General features: G+C 42.1%; 1 protein-coding gene and 1 long non-coding RNA gene across 3 annotated transcripts in view; both read left to right on the top strand.

Annotated features, from left to right (window-relative positions):
- Window positions 1-20,197, top strand: part of LOC309333278 — a 332,363-nt gene that overhangs the window by 181,038 nt on the left and 131,128 nt on the right. The gene's annotated exons all lie outside the window — the stretch shown is intronic.
- LOC309333241 (ubiquitin-conjugating enzyme E2 A-like) lies at window positions 5,328-18,327 on the top strand. Of its 2 annotated transcripts, none has more exons than XM_081846662.1 (6): window positions 5,328-5,392; window positions 6,191-6,271; window positions 14,198-14,223; window positions 15,566-15,655; window positions 16,541-16,629; window positions 17,586-18,327. In XM_081846662.1, the coding sequence occupies exons 1-6, from the start codon at window positions 5,343-5,345 to the stop codon at window positions 17,712-17,714; spliced, it is 465 nt and encodes a 154-aa protein (XP_081702788.1). In that variant the 5' UTR covers window positions 5,328-5,342; the 3' UTR covers window positions 17,715-18,327. The 2 variants fall into 2 exon arrangements, with proteins under 2 accessions (XP_081702788.1, XP_081702789.1); XM_081846663.1 differs by lacking the exon at window positions 5,328-5,392 and adding an exon at window positions 5,683-5,943.

Below are 20,197 nucleotides of genomic sequence, written 5' to 3' on the forward strand. Positions count from 1 at the left end.
CATGTGTTGCTACACTGCGACCTCTATGGGGATATCAGGTCACTGTTTATTTCCCCTATCGTTCAGAAATTTCCAGGTCGATCTGAATCTCAGCGGCTGAAAATCCTACTAGGAGACAAAAACCCAGAAGTAACACTGAAAGTGGCCAAATTTTCTGCGGCTGCGATCAAGCGGAGGGCATTAGCTGTAAAAAAGTAAAAGACTTGACCCCCGGACAAGCCCACTCTTTTTTAAGTTTACACATATATTGCAGCGCGTGTGTGCGTGTGTGTGTGTGTGTGTGCATATGTGCATTGCTTTTATGTATAATTTTTAAATTGACACCATTACTCCCCTTGTAAACTACCGTTGTATTTTGTTTTTCTTCTGGTCTATGACCGTAATAAATTACTTTCAACTTTCAACTTTCAACTTTCAACTCCTGTATGGGAGGCCGCCCTCCTTTGTTCAGGATATTCCAGCTGACCTTAAACAAATAGGAGACCATGTGACACAGGAACAAGTGCAATCTCTCTCCCGTGTTTTTGTTTCTCTTAACAGGTGGGCCCTCGAGCGCACGCCGTGCAGCATTGCCGAGCCGATTCATCAGTTCCAGGCTGGCGATAGCGTATGGGTGAAAGAGTGGAAACGCGATCCACTTGCACCTAAGTGGCGTGGACCTTACACCGTCTTGCTCTCTACTCCAACAGCGGTGAAGGTAGCTGAGGTGACCCCCTAGATTCATCACTCTCGTTTGAAGAAGTCTGAAGGCAGTTGGACGTGCAAAGGTGACCCCTCTAATCCTTTAAAACTGACTCTCTCCAAAAACCCCTGTATCTAGCCCTACCGGGAACGGGCTAGGTCACGGGCAACATTTAGACGACCGGCCTGCTTCAGCCACAACCTGGAAGCTGGCTGACCTGCGCACGCCTGAAGCTTGAGGAGCGTCTGAACCAGCGACTGTGAACGGGAAGATTCTCTTATACAATTGATTGACTGCCCCCTTGTGGAACAATTATAAGGGATATTACTCATTGGGGATCCTCGGGATATATGTTTTGGTCTTGGTGGTTCCCCATTTCTGTCACTGGGGGAATTATATTGGGGCTAATATTTATTTGCTATCACAATAAGGTAATCTTTTGTGGAAGGAATGCATATGCTAGGCATCAACATGATTTTATTATTAATCCTGATCCCTTGGGAAGGGTCCTTGAATCTGACCAAATTTGCTAAATATGGATTCCGCCATGACCACAATATGTGGGTAGGCTTAGCTGAGATGGTAGCCAATGTTGCAAATAGGACTAATTGCCTTGTTTGCTCTCTTGGGCCAGGTGATTCAGAGGGAGGTATGCCCTTATTACCAATACCATTAAGTGCCATTGGTATGGTAAGCGAAATGCCACACCAAACAGAAGTACAGAATTTCCCCGGATGGAACTCAACTAAACCAATACGAGTTATACCTGTGCAAGGGGAAATCTGTGTGCATAAATCATCAGATGCAGCTGATCCTACCATGATAGGCTCCTCCCATTGCCACTATACTTGGGATTATATTAAGAATAGTCAAACCTGGGCAAACGGTACTACCTATCGAACTCGGAATACCTTGCCCTGTGCACCTCCTTTTATTCATGCATGGAAAGTGGTATGGAACATAACTGTGACAGAAAAAGGCAATCTAACATACTGCACTGTGAACTCTCTACCCCTTTTGATATTTCGCCTTTTGCACTCCACGTACCAAAAACCTCAGACCCGATGGTTGTGGTGGATATGTGGAGAATGGGCATACAAGAAACTCCCTTCCAAATGGAGTGGGACTTGTTTCTTGGGATGGGTATTACCACCAATGTGGATTATGCCCACTAGTTCGGCCAAGCGTACACGAAGAAACGCTGATATTTCTCATATAGCAGGAGGAAGTACTCAAAGTTGGAGCGATACTGATGATTGGCCACCAGAGCGCATTATAGCCTATTATGATCCTGCCTCCTGGAATCCTGGTGAGCTCATACAAGGGGCACGGGATCCTATTTATAATCTAAACAGAATAATTCGATTGCAAGCAGTAGTGGAACTTGTAACCAATGCAACGGCCCAGAGTTTGAGACTTATTGCACAACAGTTGGATGAAAGTAGAGCCGCCATTTTGCAGCTGAAAATGGGAATGGATTATGTACTCGCCAGGCAGGGAGGCCTATGTGGAGTCTTGAACTTGACAGGGAATGCCTGTTGCTTTAACATTTCTGATAATGGTGAGGCAATCCGTGTGTTGGCCACAAAGATGGAGAATATAGCACATGTCCCAGTACAAACATGGGAAGGATGGGATATGGGATGGCTCACCAATTGGTTACCTAATGTTTCAGGACTCAAAGGGATACTATTGTCTTGCTTGTTTTTCTTGACAGTAGTAGTAATGGTTTTATGTATGATGCCATGTATCATTTCGTGTTTTAGAAGTACAATTAGCAAGATGGTTTCAAATGAAACTTTACCTCATATCATGGCCCTATACAGAGCTTTACCTCAGGAATATGATGAAGGTCAAGCTATCAAGGACACTTGGGATGAAGGTCCTTGAGCTTGAAAGGGGGAATGAGGCATCTAATCATAAGCCTGCATTTTTATCAAAGCTTCTATATGTTTAATCAGGGCTTGCATTTTAAAATAAGCTTAAAGATTTTCAAATGTTTCATGCCAGGCAAAAGACCAGCTGCCTAAAAGGCCTTGGCAATGTTTTTCCTCCTAGGAAAGGGGCCCCCTGATTTATAGCAGAAAACAATTCTCAAAGTCGTAAAAAAAAAGGAAATTACAGGCTGAGAGCGAGGACACTGATCCTACATGTTACAGAAGATAAAAAAAGCAGAGATAAACACAATTAGGAATGGGTAAAATAACACCATGGGCCTCCCATTAAAACTTGAGCCGTATTTTCCTAAGGCCAGGAGCAATGGAGAAGCATCTAGCTGGCTGTGAAAGGAGGGGTGTAAACTGAAGAGGCTTCTTTTGAAGCTGTTTTTTTACTGAGTTCCTTTTTTACTTTACAAAGGCCTTATTCCTTTTAAAAGGCTACCTATGATAATGTATGAAATATATTAGCTTAAATATATTGGCTTAAATGTAATTATGCAAAGGATTTAAGAAATGCTAGATTCTTATTTCATAGAGTCATATTGCAATAGGAGACCAGAGGGGCAAATGAGCCCAGCCTCCTGCCAGACAGGAGACGCCATCGAGCACTCCTGATATATAGTTGTCAGGCCTTTTTGTTTAGAAACCATCAAATGAAGGAGATCTTTCAATGTTGATGTGAACTCAAGATCCTTGACATCTGTTGAAGATAAAAATTTAAGATTAACCATTTGTTTTGGAAGGCAATAGGGCAAGGAGGGCAAGAGGTGAGCTGGTAATTAAGATTCCATGTTGAGACACATGTAAGATATATTACTACTTATTTGTCATTTATAGATGTAACAATATATAGCTCTTTGTGTTCCATAAAAGGGCGAGGAAATGGGTGTATCTCTTGTGATTGGTTCTAGCAAACAGCCAATAGGAATTTCAACCAGGCTGATTGGACAGAGGCAGCCACAGGAGGAGCAAGGGGGCTGGATTAAGGAAATATAAGTGCTGGCCAGAATGGCAGGAGGCCAGGCCAGAGCTTGGTAACCATATACCACTGAGTCTCTCATTTATTTGTCTGACAAATAAATTATTATTTTAATTTCTCTATTGCTGCGTTGAATATTTCATTCCAGCTAAGCGTTAACCACAAGCAGGGCGCTACAAGGTGGCCTCAGTGGTGTGGAGTGCCTTCCATCAACTTCAACTGGTGGTCCAGCTGCACCACAATCTGGACAGGGATAGCCTAACTATCATATATGCTCTGGTAACTCCTAGGTTAGATTACTGCAGTATGTTATACTTAAGTCTACCTCTGAAGACAGTTTGGAAACTTCAGCTACTGCAGAATTTGGTGCACAGGTTGCTCACTGGGGCAAGACAGTTTGAGCATATTACACTGATTCTGGTCCAGCTGCACCGGCTGCCAATTAGTTTCCAGTCCCTATTAAAACTACAGTGGCACCTCAGGTTACAAATGCTTTGGGTTACAAACACTTTGGGTTACAAACTCCTCTAACCCAGAAGTAGTACCTTGGGTTGAGAACTTTGCCCCAGGATCAGAATGGAAATTGTGCGCCGGTGGTGTGGTGGCAGCGGTAGGCCCCATTAGTGAAAGGCACGTCAGGTTAAGAATGGTTTCAGGTTAAAATGTTAGAAGGATGTTGGAATGAAGTTATGTGGTTTTAGCAGAAATGATATAAAAGATTAAGTAAAAATGGATAGTTAATTGGTGAAAGAAGAGAGTGTAAAATTACAGTATGTTAAGATAAATTATTGGGATAAAAACAAAGATGGAAAGGATTTGCTGAAATATCTAATTGAACTAGAATACAAAAAAGGGAGGTGTGAGGAGGTCAAGGAAATAAGCAAATGGAAAATAAGTTATGGGAAGGTTTGATTTGTTTTTTTTCCTTTTCTTTTTTCTTTTTTTTCTTAATTGTTTGTATTTTTCTGGGTTTTTTTTGTTTTTTTGTTTTTTTTGCTTGTCTGTATACATGGTCTTGTTTTTTTCTTGCTTAATCTAGTGGGGGTTTTTTGTAATTTTTAAAACTGGAATAAATATTATTTTATTTAAAAAAAAGAATGGTTTCAGGTTAAGAACGGACCTCCGGAACGAATTAAGTTTGTAATCCGAGGTACCACTGTACTGGTTTTGACCCATAACGCCCAAAGCGGCTTGTGACTGCAGTACTTCAAGGACTGCTTTTCCCCCATATAAACTGTCCCAGACCCTGCAATCACCACCAGTGGCCCTTCTTTGTGTGCTTCTTCCACAAGAGTTCTAGGGGGTGGCAACATGAGAATGGGCCTTTTCTGCTGTGTCTCCCCGTTTGTGGGATGCTCTCCCCAGGGAAGCTCGCCTGGCACCTTCATTGCATATATTTAGGTGCCAGGCAAAAATGTTTCTCTTTGGCTAATTAGCAGTCTGTGACTTAAAAAATGTGTTTCTGGGAGCGGGTTTACGGTTTTGTTTTGTTATGTTATGTATTTTGTAATCTTATTTTGTGTTTTTCTGTTGTGAACCGCCCTGAGATCTTCAGATGAAGTATACAAATTATTAATGTTAATTGATGATGATGATACCAGTTGCTGAAAATTGCAGGAGGGGAGAGTGCTCTTGTGCTCAAATCCTGCTTGCCGGTTTTTGCACAGGCATTTGGTTGGCCTCTGTGAGAGCAGGATGCTGGACTCAATGAACCATTGGCCAGATCAAGCAGGCTGGGCTTATGTTCTTATGCATCAATAAGGAGGAGGGCAGCCAAGACGAAGCCTACAGGTACTACAGAAGAGGCTTATACACAGGATGGTTTCTCCCTCCCCTTCATAGCTGTCAACTTTTCCCTTTTCTTGCGAGGAATCCTATTCGGAATAAGGGAATTCCCCTTTAAAAAAAGGGAAACGTTGACAGCTATGCTCCCCTTTTCCATTGGTATCGTCCAGAATCTTTCGGTGTACGTCACTGCCCACTCTTAAGTGTGATCACTTTCAGCTTCTCTCTAGTGGTATTGCCCTGATCTGGCTCAATCTAGCGCAGCCTCTTGTCTATTACCAAAGACCCCTCCCTCGCAACGGCAGTGGTGCGGTCTGGAACTGCCCAGCAGCCTCCACCATTGTTAAGACGCGTTGTTTGATCGCCCTGCCGTCAGCCCCGCGCCTTTGTTGAAGTGTTAGAAGGTGTTACAGCTCAGGGAGCCTCTCGGAACCTGCCACTGCCTTTTGTGCCCCGCGCCCCACCTTCCCTGGGGGCCGGTGTGCATGAGTGTTTTAACATCGCGAGCTCGCGATGTCCACGCCCGCCCGGAGGCGCCTCATGCGGGACTTCAAAAGGTAAGCGCTGAGTCGGGACCCCCCTTCCCAGAGGCTAACGAGGAAAGCAAGTAAGGAAGAGGTGAGGTGATCCAACATGGCGCTAATAAAGGTAGCGTAGTGACAGAGTTGTGTTACTTGCACAAGGCAGGCAGTGGCGCCCATGCATGGAGAGTTACGTCGTTTGCCCTGATTGGGTGGACGGTGATACTCTCTCCCGCCACTGAATTGGGTGTCTCTTTTTTCCCGTCCCTCCCTCCCAAAACAGGCTTCAGGAGGACCCTCCAGCCGGAGTCAGTGGGGCTCCCTCGGAGAACAACATAATGGTGTGGAACGCGGTCATATTTGGGTGAGTAGGCAGGCCTGGATCGCCTGTTCTTCCTTTTCCAAATAAATCCGAAAAAGAGGTTTAAAACTCTATGTAATCTCATTGTCCAGATCTCCGTTTCTCTCAGAATAATAATCAGCAATCCTTATCGCGCATCTTGGGGGGGGGGGGGTGTCTGCCAGTGTGTGCTCTTCTTACTATTATTATTCTTATTTCACTTATATCATGCTGTTCCTTCTAGGAGCACAAAATGAAAATGCCTGTTCCCATTCAGTGTTTTTCATAAAGTTAGGTATATATGTATCTTTCTATGCTTTCCAGGAGTGCAGAATGATATGTCTTTGATACATGTATTTATTATAGTAATATTATTACAGTAGAAAACTGCTTGTATTTTGGGAAGAAAAAGAAAGACACAAGTGTAATAATTATAATTGTAGCTGCATCTCGCTCCTCTCCTGTTTCTAAGATGTTCATAGTAGGGTCTATGTGCTATTAAAATTATTGCTTTAATGATTATAATTAGTTTTGCTCATCCTCTGAGGTCATGTAGTTTTGTAGGGATGACTGTTTGTAACAGCTATTGTTCTTAATTGTATTTTCCTCTTTGTCCAGTGATGGCAGAAGGTGTTTTTTTTAAATAAATAAAAAATCTCAACAGTGTTATAAAGTCATATATCCAGGCAGAGAGGGTTGTGTTTCTGTGTGAGTTTACAAAAACTAGAGCTGGTGCTGGACAAAATTTATTTTAATTCCAATAAGCAGCCTCTGGTGTGTTGTACATTTTTTAAAAAATCTCTTGCTGTAAGGCAGGAATCGCCAACCTTTTTGGGCCTATGGACACATGTGCAAACAGGTGAAACTGCTGTGGGCACCACACACCCATCATGACCTATTCTGTTTAGTACAACAGAATGCTTTTTTCCAAGTCTAATTTCAGCTGGAAAGAGAGGACCATGTGGGCTCCAGGAAAGGCTTCTGCAGGCATATACTGTATTTTTTGCACCATAGGACGCACCAGACAATAGGATGCACCTTGTTTTAGAGGGGGGAGAACAAGAAAAAAAAAATTCTCCCCCTCTCTGCCCAGCGCCCCTTCAGCGAAGCGGCAGGAGGCGCTGCGCAGAGAGGGGGAGAATTCCCCCCTCTTGTTTTCCCCCTCAGGCGGCTTACCTTGGATGCCTGGAGAGCGAGAGGGGTCGGTGCGCACCGACCCCTCTCGCTCTCCAGGCTTCAGGTTCCTTTTGACTTGCTCTTTGGGGCTGGCGGGGGGAAGCCCACCACCAGCCCCAAAGAGCAGGTCGGGGAGCAGCGGAAAGGCGCGCAGAGGCTGCTGCCATAGTCACGCGTCACCTCTCCAGCTGGGAGAGGGTAAGCGGGGCTTCTTTAGCCCCGCGCGCGCTCTACCGGCTGGACAGGTGGGGCGCGGCTAAAGAGGCTCCTGCCATAGCCGCGCGTCACCTCTCCAGCCGGGAGAGGGTCGTGGGGCTATGGCGTCTTCGCTCCATAGGACGCACACACATTTCACCTTCATTTTTGAAGGGGAAAAAGTGCGTCCTATAGAGCGAAAAATACGGTATGTGTGCTTGTTGTGGGCACCATGTTGCAACCCCTGGTGTAAGGAGTTTGAGAAGGTACATATGGCAGTCATTCCACTTCTCCCCCGATTATCCTTGCAACAGACATGTAGGTAGATTAGCCAGTGAAGGTGTGCAAACATTGTTACTGGTGGTGACCAGGATTTTTAATTTTGTTGACCAGTAAAAAAAACCATCCAGTATACTCCATTAGGAGTAACAGACTTCTTTAAAAAAGCTGATAGCAATGCAGGGGCACATTACTCCAGGCTTCATCTGTACATTGGAGCATTGGTTTTCAACCAGTGTGCCGTGACACCCTGGGGTGACTTGAGGAACATCCTTTCATTAACTTGCAGCCCATATCTTCCTGCATATTCTCTCTCTCTCTCTCTCTCTCTCTCTGAGGAACATTGAAGGGAGCCGGCAGCTTTAAGTTGCAGCACGTTATCTTCCCAAAATAAAACAACAGCAAAAAAAGTGAGGAAGCACTTCTTAAAATCTTCCTTCCCACAAAAAAATAAATCCTTCCCAGCTTCAGTAACTAACAATGCCTTAGTTTTACACAGAGGGCATGAGAAATGCAAGAGACTAGCAAAATAGCTTGATGGTGTGTGTGCCTGGATGTATGTGTGCTCTATAAGGAGGGGTATAAAAACAACCCTGAAAATGAGTGTATTCTGTGTTTCTCTCTCCTCCTACCCCCAGCATCCCTTTCCCCTCTTCTGCTCTACTTTGTTCCCCAGGCAACCTCCCTCCTCCTTATCAGTCACCCAGCTTTATGGGGTGACTGATCTTTTGCTGCAGTGGTGGCTGTCAGACCAGCAGACTGCAGTCAGTCAGGGGTAGATGCTAGGCACAAATGGTGCCCCTGGACATCTCCATCCACTTGCAAAAGGCTGCTTGGCAGTCACATTTTGCGACTAGCTCAACGATAATTTTGAACCCTGATCAAGCATTAGCTTCAGAGTGGTCTGCAAATGTGGCGAAAAACCAGAATCCACTGAATATTATGTCCTGTTAGACAGGGGAGGAAGTTTATTTATATATATATCATTTTTTATTTGATTTTCCAAAATAGAGGAAAGAAGAAAAAGAGAAAGAAAGAAAAGGAATAAGCTTACATCAAAAGATCATACAAATTCCACATATCAAGATTACTCTGAATCTCCTGACTTCCCCCCATCCCATCCATGGGTCCTCTTCTATTTTCAACTGCATATCAATACTTCTCCATTTTTTTATCTTCCTAGGTTATCTGTACTTTCTATTACATTACAAGTGTATTTAGAATCTTGTCTTCTTGGTTTCTGAGCTTCCCAGTTAATTTTGCCATTTCGGCATAGTCCATCAACTTGATTTGCCATTCTTCTTTGGTCAGGGTTGTCTCTTCCTTCCATCTCTGGGCTAGCAAGATCTGAGCTAGCAAGATCTAGCAAGATGTTGTAGCATACATGAACAGTTTCCTCTGATCTTTGGGGATCTCGGTACCTATAATTCCTAGTAAAAAAGCTTCTGGCTTTTTAGGGAAAGTTATTTTAAACATTTTTTCATTTCATTATATATCATTTCCCAGAATTTTTTGATTACATTACAGTTCCACCACATATGATAAAAGTTACCTTCTATTTCTTTACATTTCCAGCACATATTGGTACTTGTTCTATACATTTTTGCTAATTTTACTGGGGTTAAGTACCACCAATACATCATTTTCATATAGTTTTTTTTCAATGAGGAACACGCCATAAATTCAGATGTGTTTTCCACAGCCTCTCCCAATCTGTCATTTTTATATTATGTCCCACATCCTTCGCCCATTGTATCATCACAGATTTGACCTGTTCATCCTTTGTGTTCCCTTCCAGGAGCAAATTATACATTTTTGACAATAATTTAAAGTTATTTTCTAAGATCTCTCTTTGAAATCTTGATCATTCATAACTAAAACCATTCTTTTTATCCATTAAAAAAACATTTAATTGTTGGTATTGTAACCAGTCTATTACCAGTTCTCTCACCTCATCAAAATCTTTTAATTTTACCTGGTAGGTTTTCTACCTCGGTTAACAGCTCTCTGTATGTTGGCTAGTTAGTCCTCATATTCACTTTCTTCACAGATATTGCTTCTAACGGGGAAAGCCACCACAGTGTTTTTTGTTCTAATAGATCTTTATACTTCTTTATACTTTATACTTTTTATACTACTTTATACTTTGTATACTTCTTTATACTTTATACTTTAAAAATTTATTTTCTTAGTATATGATTCTGAAATCCTTTATGTACTTTTACTTTATCATACCATAAATATGCATGCCATCCAAATCTATTATGTCCTTCTAGATCTAACATATATCTGTTTTTCAATATTATCCATTCCCGGATCCAGCAGATGCAAGATGCCTCATAGTATAATCTCAAATCTGGCAGGGCAAAACCTTCTCTCTCATATCTGATAATAATTTATATTTTATTCTTGGTTTCTTCCCTTGCCAGATGAATCTAGAAATATATATTTGCCATTCTTTGAAGCATCCAGTACTGCTTATCACCGGGATTGATTGAAATAACATTCTTGACAATACATTCATTTTAATCATTGAAATTCTCCCCCATAACGATAAATTCATTCTCCCCAAATTCTAAATTCTAAATTCTAAATTTCTAAATACACAAATAATAAACAATCTTACTTCCAACACAACGTAATTTCATCAATTCTTTGGACTCCCTCACGTCTCCCGCTCCCATTTACATTGTTAAAAGGTTATTCCAAGCAAATTATCAACTTGTTTACGGTCTTATATCCACTCATTTAAATATAATCTAGCAATTCTCCAAAAAATTTATGTTTTCTTTAATCTCACTTATCATCGAGTTCAAATCTAGTTTAGTGGTGGCCAATTTTTTATAATCTAGCATCCTTCTTAACATTCAACCAAGTTACAATGTTTTTGTAAATACATCTTAAATTTCTTCCAATCTTCATCAATCCTCTCTTCTCCCAGGTCTCGGATTCTGCCAGTCATCTCGGCCAGTTGCATATAGTCCATCAGTTGCACCTGCCACTCTTCCAGTGTGGGTAGATCTTGAGTTTTCCAGTTTTTAGCAATGAGTATCCTTGCTGCCGTTGTTGCATACATAAAAAATGTTCGATCCTTCTTTAGCACCTTCTGGCCGACAATACCCAGGAGGAAGGCCTCTGGTTTCTTAGTAAAGGTATACTTAAATACCTTTTTCAGTTCATTATATATCATTTCCCAGAAGGCCTTCACCCTAGGGCATGTCCACCAGAGGTGAAAGAATGTTCCTTCATTTTCTTTACATTTCCAACATTTATTATCAGACGAATGGTATATTTTGGCAAGTTTAACTGGGGTCATGTACCATCTATATATCATTTTCATTACATTTTCCTTCAGAGCATTACATGCGGTGAAGTTCAACCCAGTGGTCCATAACCTTTCCCAGTCCTCAAACATGATGTTGTGCCCAATGTCCTGTGCCCACTTTATCATAGCCGATTTAACCATTTCGTCTTGTGTGTTCCATTTTAACAGCAAGTTATACATTCTAGATAGTACCTTAGTCTTTGGTTCTAACAATTCTGTTTCTAATTTCGATTTCTCCACCTGGAACCCTAACTTTTTGTCATTTTTAAAAACTTCTTTAATCTGAGCGTAATGTAACCAGTCTCGCACTTTATCCTTCATTTTCTCCAAACTCTGCAATTTCCAATTGTCTCCACAGATATTTTACTTTTTAATGTATATTTAAATCCATTATCTGTTGTAACTCCTTTTTGTATTGCTCCATCACATTTTTCAATAAAACCTTAGTCTTATTTTATTCAGTTTGAAACCTGACACCTGTCCAAAGTCCTGAATTTTTTCCAATACCTTTGGTAATGAGTTTTTTGGGTCCTCTACCGTAATCACAAAGTCATCAGCAAATGCTTTTAATTCATATGCTTTATTTCCTACAGTTATTCCTCTAATTGTTTCATCTGTGCTTATCTTCCTCACCAGGACCTCTAGCACTAAAATAAACAATAATAGTGACAGGGAACAGCCTTGTCTTGTCCCCTTTAATATCTTACATTTTTCTGTTGTAACATTATTCACAATTAACGTTGCTTGTTGATCGGAGTATATTGCATCAATACCTCTCTCAAAGGTCTCCTCAAAATTCATCTTTTATATTACCATCTCATTTCTAACTTCCAGGTGTGCTCTATAACATCAATTATATTCCTTATATTATCCTTCATCTGGTGTCCTGGTAGGAAACCAGCTTGATCATGATGGATTATTTCTGTCAAGACTCCTTTCAATCTATTGGCCAAGATGTTTGCAAATAATTTATAATCATCGTTTAATAGAGAGATCGGTCTATAGCTTTTAACCAAAAGTAAGTCTGCGTCTTAGGACGCGGGTGGCACCGTGGGTAAAACCTCAGTGCCTAGGATTTGCCGATCGTATGGTCGGCGGTTCGAATCCCCGCGGCGGGGTGAGCTCCCGTCTTTCGGTCCCAGCTCCTGCCCACCTAGCAGTTCGAAAGCACCCCTAAGTGCAAGTAGATACAGTGGTGCCTCGCAAGACAAAAAGAATCCGTTCCACGATTCTCTTCGTATAGCGGTTTTTTCATCTTGCAAAGCAAGCCCATTGACAGCTTAGCGGATTAGCGCTATTAGCGGTCTAGCGGCTTTTAGCGATCAGCTGTTAAGCGGCTTATCAGCGGAACAGCTGATAAGCGGCTTAGCGGCTTAGGAAAGGGGGGGGAGCGGAAAAACCCCGCGGGAACTCGCAAGATTTTTTCGTCTTGCGAAGCAACCCCATAGAGAAATTCGTTTAGCGAAGCGCCTCCAAAACGGAAAACCCTTTCGTCTAGCGGGTTTTCCGTCTTGCGGGGCACCACTGTAAATAGGTACCGCTTTATAGCGGGAAGGTAAACGGCATTTCCGTGTGCTGCGCTGGTGCTGGCTCGCCAGAGCAGCTTCGTCACGCTGGCCACGTGACCTGGACAGCGCTGGCCCCCGGCCTCTTAAGTGAGATGGGCGCACAATGCTAGAGTCGGACACGACTGGCCCGTACGGGCAGGGGTACCTACCTTTAAGTCTGCGTCTTGCTTTGGGATTAAGGTAATGAATGCCTCTGTCCAGGCCTCTGGTACTTTACTGTTCTTTAAAGTTTCATTCATAACATCTTTCAGTGGCTGCACCAGAGAGTTCTGGAGTTGTTTTTTTAATATTTAGCTGTCAGGCCATTGGGTCCTGGTGTTTCAGGGGAGGAAGTTTCTTAGTTGAGTATATGTCCAGTCACCTGTGAACAATAATGGCTGTCTTCAAATATCTCAAGGGGTGTCACATTGAAGAGGGAGCAAGCTCGTTTTCTGCCGCTTCAGAGGCTAGGACCCAAACCAATGCATTAAAATGCAAAGAAATGAGATTCTGACTAAACATCATGAAGAACTTTCTGGTGGTAAGAGCTGTTTGACAGTGAAACGGTCTCCCTCAGAAGGTGGTGAACTCTCCTTCACTAGAAATTTTAAAGCAGAGGTTGGATAGCCGTATGTCAGGGATGCTTTAGTTGAGATTCCTGTGTTGCCGGGGGTTGGATTAAATGACCCTTGGGAGTACCTTTCTGTGTGACAAATTGGTTGTCATCAGACCAGAGCCATGCAGCACCATCATGCTGCTGCCTTTATTTTTAAAATAACAGCAAAACTGGGGCAGTGAGCAGTGTGCAGTTTGCTTAGCACTGCTGTTTTAATTACACAATGCTATGGAGTATTTGGGGGTGGTATCCCCACCATTTGACCCAGATGGCATCTGGGTTGAGAGCAGGATTAGAGGTGGCAGCAGCACAGGAGCAGGTGACTGCTTGGTAGAAGTTATTTACATAAGTAAAACTACCCACATGTAGAAATTGTGAAATTTCTAAAACTTTTGGTTTTTTTCTCCCGAAACTCTTAAAGCTTGCTCACTCTGACCCCCATTTCTGTGTTGGGCATGGGTCAAAATTCAACTATACAGTGGAACCTTGCCTGTCAAATGCTTTGGAAGTAAAATGTTTCGGCTTTCGAATGCCAACAACCCGGAAATGAATGCTTCCATTTTCGAACGTGCCTCGGAAATCGAACAGCTTCTGAGGCACGTTTCTCCATTTTCCCCCCATGGATTTTGCTGACCACCCATTGCGCCTCGATTGTTGAACGTTTTGGAAGTAGAACGGTCTTTCAGAATGGATTACGTTTGGCAACTGAGGTACCACTGTATGTCATTCTGTAAAGGCTGACTGCCAGTTCAACAGTAAACTAACTTTGGCAAACAACATGTGAGGTGCTGATATGCTTTCTCTTCTTTCAGGCCTGAGGGAACCCCATTTGAAGATGGTAAGTATTAAAACAAAACTAAAAAATGTTTTCAGTGAACAGAAGGTGGATGTAATCCATATATTAACGACTCCCAGGATTCCATGGATCAGCTGTCCTTGCTCTCTCTTGGCTAAAACACAGCCAGCTGCAGTTAAGCATTTTGCCTTGTAAGTGGTGACTAGGCTTACTGTGTAAATAGTGCCCTTTACTTAAGAACCTATTTGAATTTCTTCTTATAAACGAAGTCTGCTTAAGGTAACAGTGTATCATACGTGTTCAGAGGCAATATATCTTTGATCACCGGTTATCAAGGATGGCTATCTCCATAAATAGAGAGTGTTTCAAATACATGGTCCCTTTTCTCTTTCCTTTGGATAAAAACACTGGTTCATTCCCTCCCATTTTGACAATTGTAGTCTTCTCCTCAATCCCCTTTCTAGCACTTTGCTGTCAACTTCATTCACCTCCCTGGTTGTTCTGATCATGTGGTCTATCTATACATTGTTCAAAACCAGTTTGAAGCCCACATCGCAATAACAGTTTCATTATATTTGACCCAGCAATATATTGTGAACAGCCTTCAAAACTCCAGGTAGCAGTACAATTGCAAGCAATTTGAGAAGTCCTGTCCCTGTGTATGGTGATTACTGGTTGCTGCTTTCCAAATACTGTTTTGCCTCCCCCAAGTGAGATGGGCTGGCTGCTTCCTTCCAAGCAGCAGGAAGGTCAGGTGTAGGACTGGGTGATAACTAGTTTTCAATATTGTGGTATATCACTGGCAACTGCTACTACTTAAGGTTCTGAAACGGATAAATGATGATTTTATCAATCACCTAATGGTCACTTTCAGCAGCAGGCAAGCCAAAATGCATCCAAATGAGACACTTGGGTTTGGGCTTCACTACCAAACGGTGGTATTCAGGACAATCCAAAGTACGGTGATGAGTCATAGTGAATACAAATAATCTGGGACTGCCAGCAGGCCTGCTAGGCAGCAGAAGCGGCAGCCACCTGGCAGCAGTGGCGCAATAATCAGCAGCCTATGAAGCCTTGCCACGGCAGTGGGCGGTGGTAGCAGAAGCCTGCGAGGCCTTGTGGTGGCCTGCAAGGCCTTGCGGCAGTGGCAAAAGCAATGATGGGCTGCAAGGCCTTGTAATTGTGGTGGCAGTGGCAGCGGCCTGTGAGCTTCCTAGAGGCATCTGGCTGGCCCACTGTTGTCAGTGGAATAGCAGACTATGTAATAATTGAATCTCCTATACCTAGGGAATTCCGTGAAACTGCTGGAGCATCTGCACAACAGGTACAGGGGAAGTTTCAATCTGTGAACAAGATAATTAGGCCTTGCCTCTTTCAATTGCAGGAACTTTCAAGCTTACCATAGAATTCACAGAAGAATATCCAAACAAGCCACCTACTGTTAGATTTGTTTCTAAGATGTTTCATCCAAATGGTATGTACCATCTAAAATGGAGTGGTTTGTGTCTTTAACTACAGCAATAGTCATGGAAATGGACTGGATACTGATGATTTAAGGGAATTGCAGTCATATAAATATATGCTAAATGTTGCTGAGAATCCATTCTACATGGCCTTTTAAATTTCTAGCAGAATAGGGTGATTTCCCCAGTGACTCCCCTGATCACTGAGGTGTAGAATCCTTTAATTTTAAAGGCAAGAGGAAAACTTCTAAATGAAACCAAATCTACTTAGTAGCAGTACTAGTTCGTTGTTTGGGTTCTTATAATCCTAGATCTCGTCTGCTTCTGATATTTTGGTTGTATGACTTCTGATGGAACCCTATAGTAAACAAACTTTTCTTGTCACTAGCCAAGTGTAACCAATTAGATTTCTAGTACTCCTATAGATGCTAATGCTTTTGTATATGAGTTTTTAATAGCTTTATTTTCAGTGGATTTTCTCATCCTACATTTATATCCTCTCCTCTCCCCACTTTATGAAGAATTCTAAAGCCTATATTGCAAAGTTCACATTAGACTTGCATTAGACTTGCATAGATCTTAGAAAGGAAATGTGTTCCTGGTGCTTAATCCTTGCTTGAAATACCATGCTGTGAACATCTTCATAAACATAGTTGTGAGGTCAGAAAGGAGGATGTGTTGGTGGAGCAAGGTGCAGTTTACAGATTCAGTTCACCAGGGGCCTGTTTCATAACTTGTGGAAATCAGATGAGGAACAAGCTTCAGACACTTACTCTGTGTGTGACTTTAGTTAGTTATTCAATAAATGCTGACAATGAACTGTGAGTGACAACCTGGCAAGAGAAACTTGCAGGGCACTGGCTCTTGTTATGAAACCCATTAATTTCCTTTTGTAGTCTATGCAGATGGTAGTATATGTCTGGATATTCTTCAGAACCGTTGGAGTCCTACCTATGATGTATCATCCATCTTAACATCCATACAGGTAACATCAGGGATTTAGTTTCTGTAATAACCATGAAAGCAGAAACACAACTATCTGGTGAACTATCTACCATGTGATTCCATCATCATTATTTAAGACCCATCCTTTTATTTCTGTTAATTATAAAATGCAATAGTATAACTACAGGGGGTTGGACTAGATGATCCTCATGGTCCCTTCCAACTCTACAATTCTATGATTGTGATTCTATAAATGTACATACAATGTGGGTAAAATACAAAATAACTGAAACACTACTGACTAAACAACTGGGAAGGGCCTAAAGTGTTAAAAGCACTTCAAAGAAGACTCCCCCCCAATTGAATTAGTGATACATTGCATCCCCACTCTGTGACTTGCCCAAAAAGATTAACAAAATGGCTTCACAAACTGAAGCAGCTATACATTTCAGAAGCACTGCATCACTACATTTTTCTAGTGGTGATGATTACCTTTTGCGTATTTGGTGTAGCAGAAGCATATTCTTACAGTCTTGGGAGTGTGCTTTCTCCTCCCCTTCCTTTTTGCACTTTTGAAAATGTTCAGAAGTCATCCACCTTCAAACTGTCGCTTGAAGCCCATGCAAGATGTCTGCTGGTAGGGTGTTCACAAGGCCAAAAGCCTTGGACGGTTCTCTAATGGACTGTTCTCCCATCAGAACTGATTCTGAGCATAGTTATGTAGGCTTAAAGGAGTGGCTCATTGCACACATTAAGCTTTGCTGTTGGAACAAAGATAATTGTTAATTGTGTAACTTGTACATGTGGAGAGTGCATGTCATTGTGTTAAAAACAATGGGATAGGTGCAGGCTAAGCAGGGGACCTGAAATATCCAAAAAACGTTCCTAATATACATGGTACATCTGTCAAGTTTTGATATGTTGAATTAACCATTTTGCTTGCTTTGTTTGAAACCTCATTATGAAGCCTGATCCATCTTTTTCTTCTCAAAACAGTCTTTACTGGATGAGCCTAATCCAAACAGTCCTGCAAACAGCCAGGCAGCTCAGCTATACCAAGAGAATAAGCGGGAATATGAAAAACGGGTTTCTGCAATAGTAGAGCAGAGTTGGTGTGACTGTTGACCCTGGATGATGCGTATGTATGAAGTGTCTGAGTTGTTCTCCTGCATTTACTCATCACTGCATTTACTTTAAAAAGCAAAATAGCTGTTGTGCTGTTGCCACTCAACCTTACTGAAGCTTCTTTCTCCTTGGACAACAGAAAGCAACCCCTCCCCCATGAGGTCAAATGTACTGTACTTGGGTTACTTGTAAAAGACTTAATAAGGCTGAATTCCACTTTCTGTGATCTACCACCTCATATTAGGGCAGTATTGTGCATTTCTCTAGTGCAGGACATCCAACTCCCAATAGACTGCAATCTGCTCACATTATAAAAAAATCTGTCAGTGATCTACTCATTGTCGTAAAAAGACTAGCAGTTATCTACCCATAATTGTTGAACTTTTTTCAGGAAGCCAAAGTTGTGGTTGGGGTTGTTGTTTTTTTGCTTTTTTTGCTTCTTTTTAAGGAGATCGCTGAGGGGCCAGAGATCTGCCAGGAACACCCCACGATCTACCTGTTGGACATGCCTGCTCTATTCTACACTAATATTTTAATTGTAATTGTGTTATACACAATGTAGCTAGATTTTTTAAAAAGAATGTTTATCTACAATATACATTTTTAACTGTGACTCAAGTGCTGATCTGTCTAGGCTGGTCATTTAACTGCTTGTATCAACTTCAATGCATCTGTAAGTACTGTGTGAAGAACTAACTTTTCCCTACTGTTTTCTCATTCTTCCTTTTTTCTGTTCAGCAATGTGATGAAAGCATTTCAAATTGCAAAATGGGCTATTATTTTAAGCTCATCAGAGGTGAGGGAAGGAGGTGACAGTTTGCTCTGTGGGTCATGTGCAAAGTGATTTATCATTGTAGTGTGGCAACATATCTAAGGAAGTGCTAGGTATCCTTTCTTTTAAGAATATCCGAACTGCTTAGTAGTTTTCAAGGCTTTTTGAAGATTGCTAGGGACGCGGGTGGCGCTGTGGGTAAAACCTCAGCGCCTAGGACCTGCCGATCGTCAGGTTGGCGGTTCAAATCCCCACGGTGGGGTGCGCTCCCGTTGCTCGGTCCCAGCGCCTGCCAACCTAGCAGTTCGAAAGCACCCCCGGGTGCAAGTAGATAAATAGAGACCGCTTACTAGCGGGAAGGTAAACGGCGTTTCCATGTGCTGCGCTGGCTCGCCAGATGCAGCATGTCACGCTGGCCACGTGACCCGGAAGTGTCTTCGGACAGCGCTGGCCTCCGGCCTCTTAAGCGAGATGGGCGCGCAACCCCAGAGTCGGACATGACTGGCCTGTACGGGCAGGGGTACCTTTACCTTTACCTATGGGACAGGGGTTGACAATAACTTTGTGGCGCGCAAAGAATGAGAGAAAAATCAAAGTGCTTGTTTCCCTTTCTACAGGTGAAACTCGGAAAATTATAATATCGTGGAAAAGTTCATTTATTTCAGTAATTCAACTTAAAAGGTGAAACTAATACAGTGGTACCTCGGGTTACATACGCTTCAGGTTACAGACTCTGCTAACCCTGAAATAGTACCTCAGGTTAAGAACTTTGCTTCAGGATGAGAACAGAAATCGTGCGATGGCAGCAGTGGGAGGCCCCATTAGCTAAAGTGATGCTTCAGGTTAAGAACAGGTTCAGGTTAAGAACAGACCTCCAGAATGAATGTAACCAGTATGTAACCAGTATTAAGTATGTAACCAGAGGTACCACAGAGGAAGATGAGAGACATGAGACTGAGCAATGTAGAAGAGCTGAAGGCTGCTACTGAAGCATCCTGGTCTTCCATAACACCTCAGCAGTGCCACAGGCTGATAGCATCCATGCCACGCCGCATTGAGGCAGTAATTGATGCAAAAGGGGCCCAAACCAAGTACTGAGTACATATGCATGCTTCTACTTCTCAGAGGTCCAATATTGCTCTATTTGCAATCCTTGTTTTGCTGATTTCATTTAATAATCTAATTTTCTGAGATGGTTAATTTGAGGTTTTCATCAGCTGTACGCCATAATGTCACAATTATAACAAATAAAGGCTTGACAGATCTCACTTTGCATGTCATGAGTCTATCTCATATATTAGTTTCACCTTTTAAGTTGAATTACTGAAATAAAAGAACTTTTCCAAGATATTATAATTTTCCGAGTTTCACCTGTATAACTAATCCTTCTGTCTCTTACTAGAGAAAATAAGATGCTACTGCTTTGCTTTCTGTTTTAAAAAAACAGTAAGGAGGTCACAAGTGCTATTACTGCATTTTTCAATCTCTCACCTCCCTTATCAAGTTGTTCAACCTTTGGAAAAGCAGTTTTGTAAGCTCAGTTTCTACATTTTAGATACTTTAAGCAGCAGTGTCAGAGGAGACTGATCAATGTGTTTGTCTGCTCTTCCAGTGTCTTCTGTGTATATATTAATTCAACTTCACACAATTAACCCACATACAAAACATTTTACAATTACTTGTAAATAAATGTATAATCTTAAAGTGCTTA

Source organism: Podarcis erhardii, assembly GCF_964252035.2.
Source record: "Podarcis erhardii genome assembly, chromosome: W".
Classification (NCBI taxonomy): domain Eukaryota; kingdom Metazoa; phylum Chordata; class Lepidosauria; order Squamata; family Lacertidae; genus Podarcis; species Podarcis erhardii.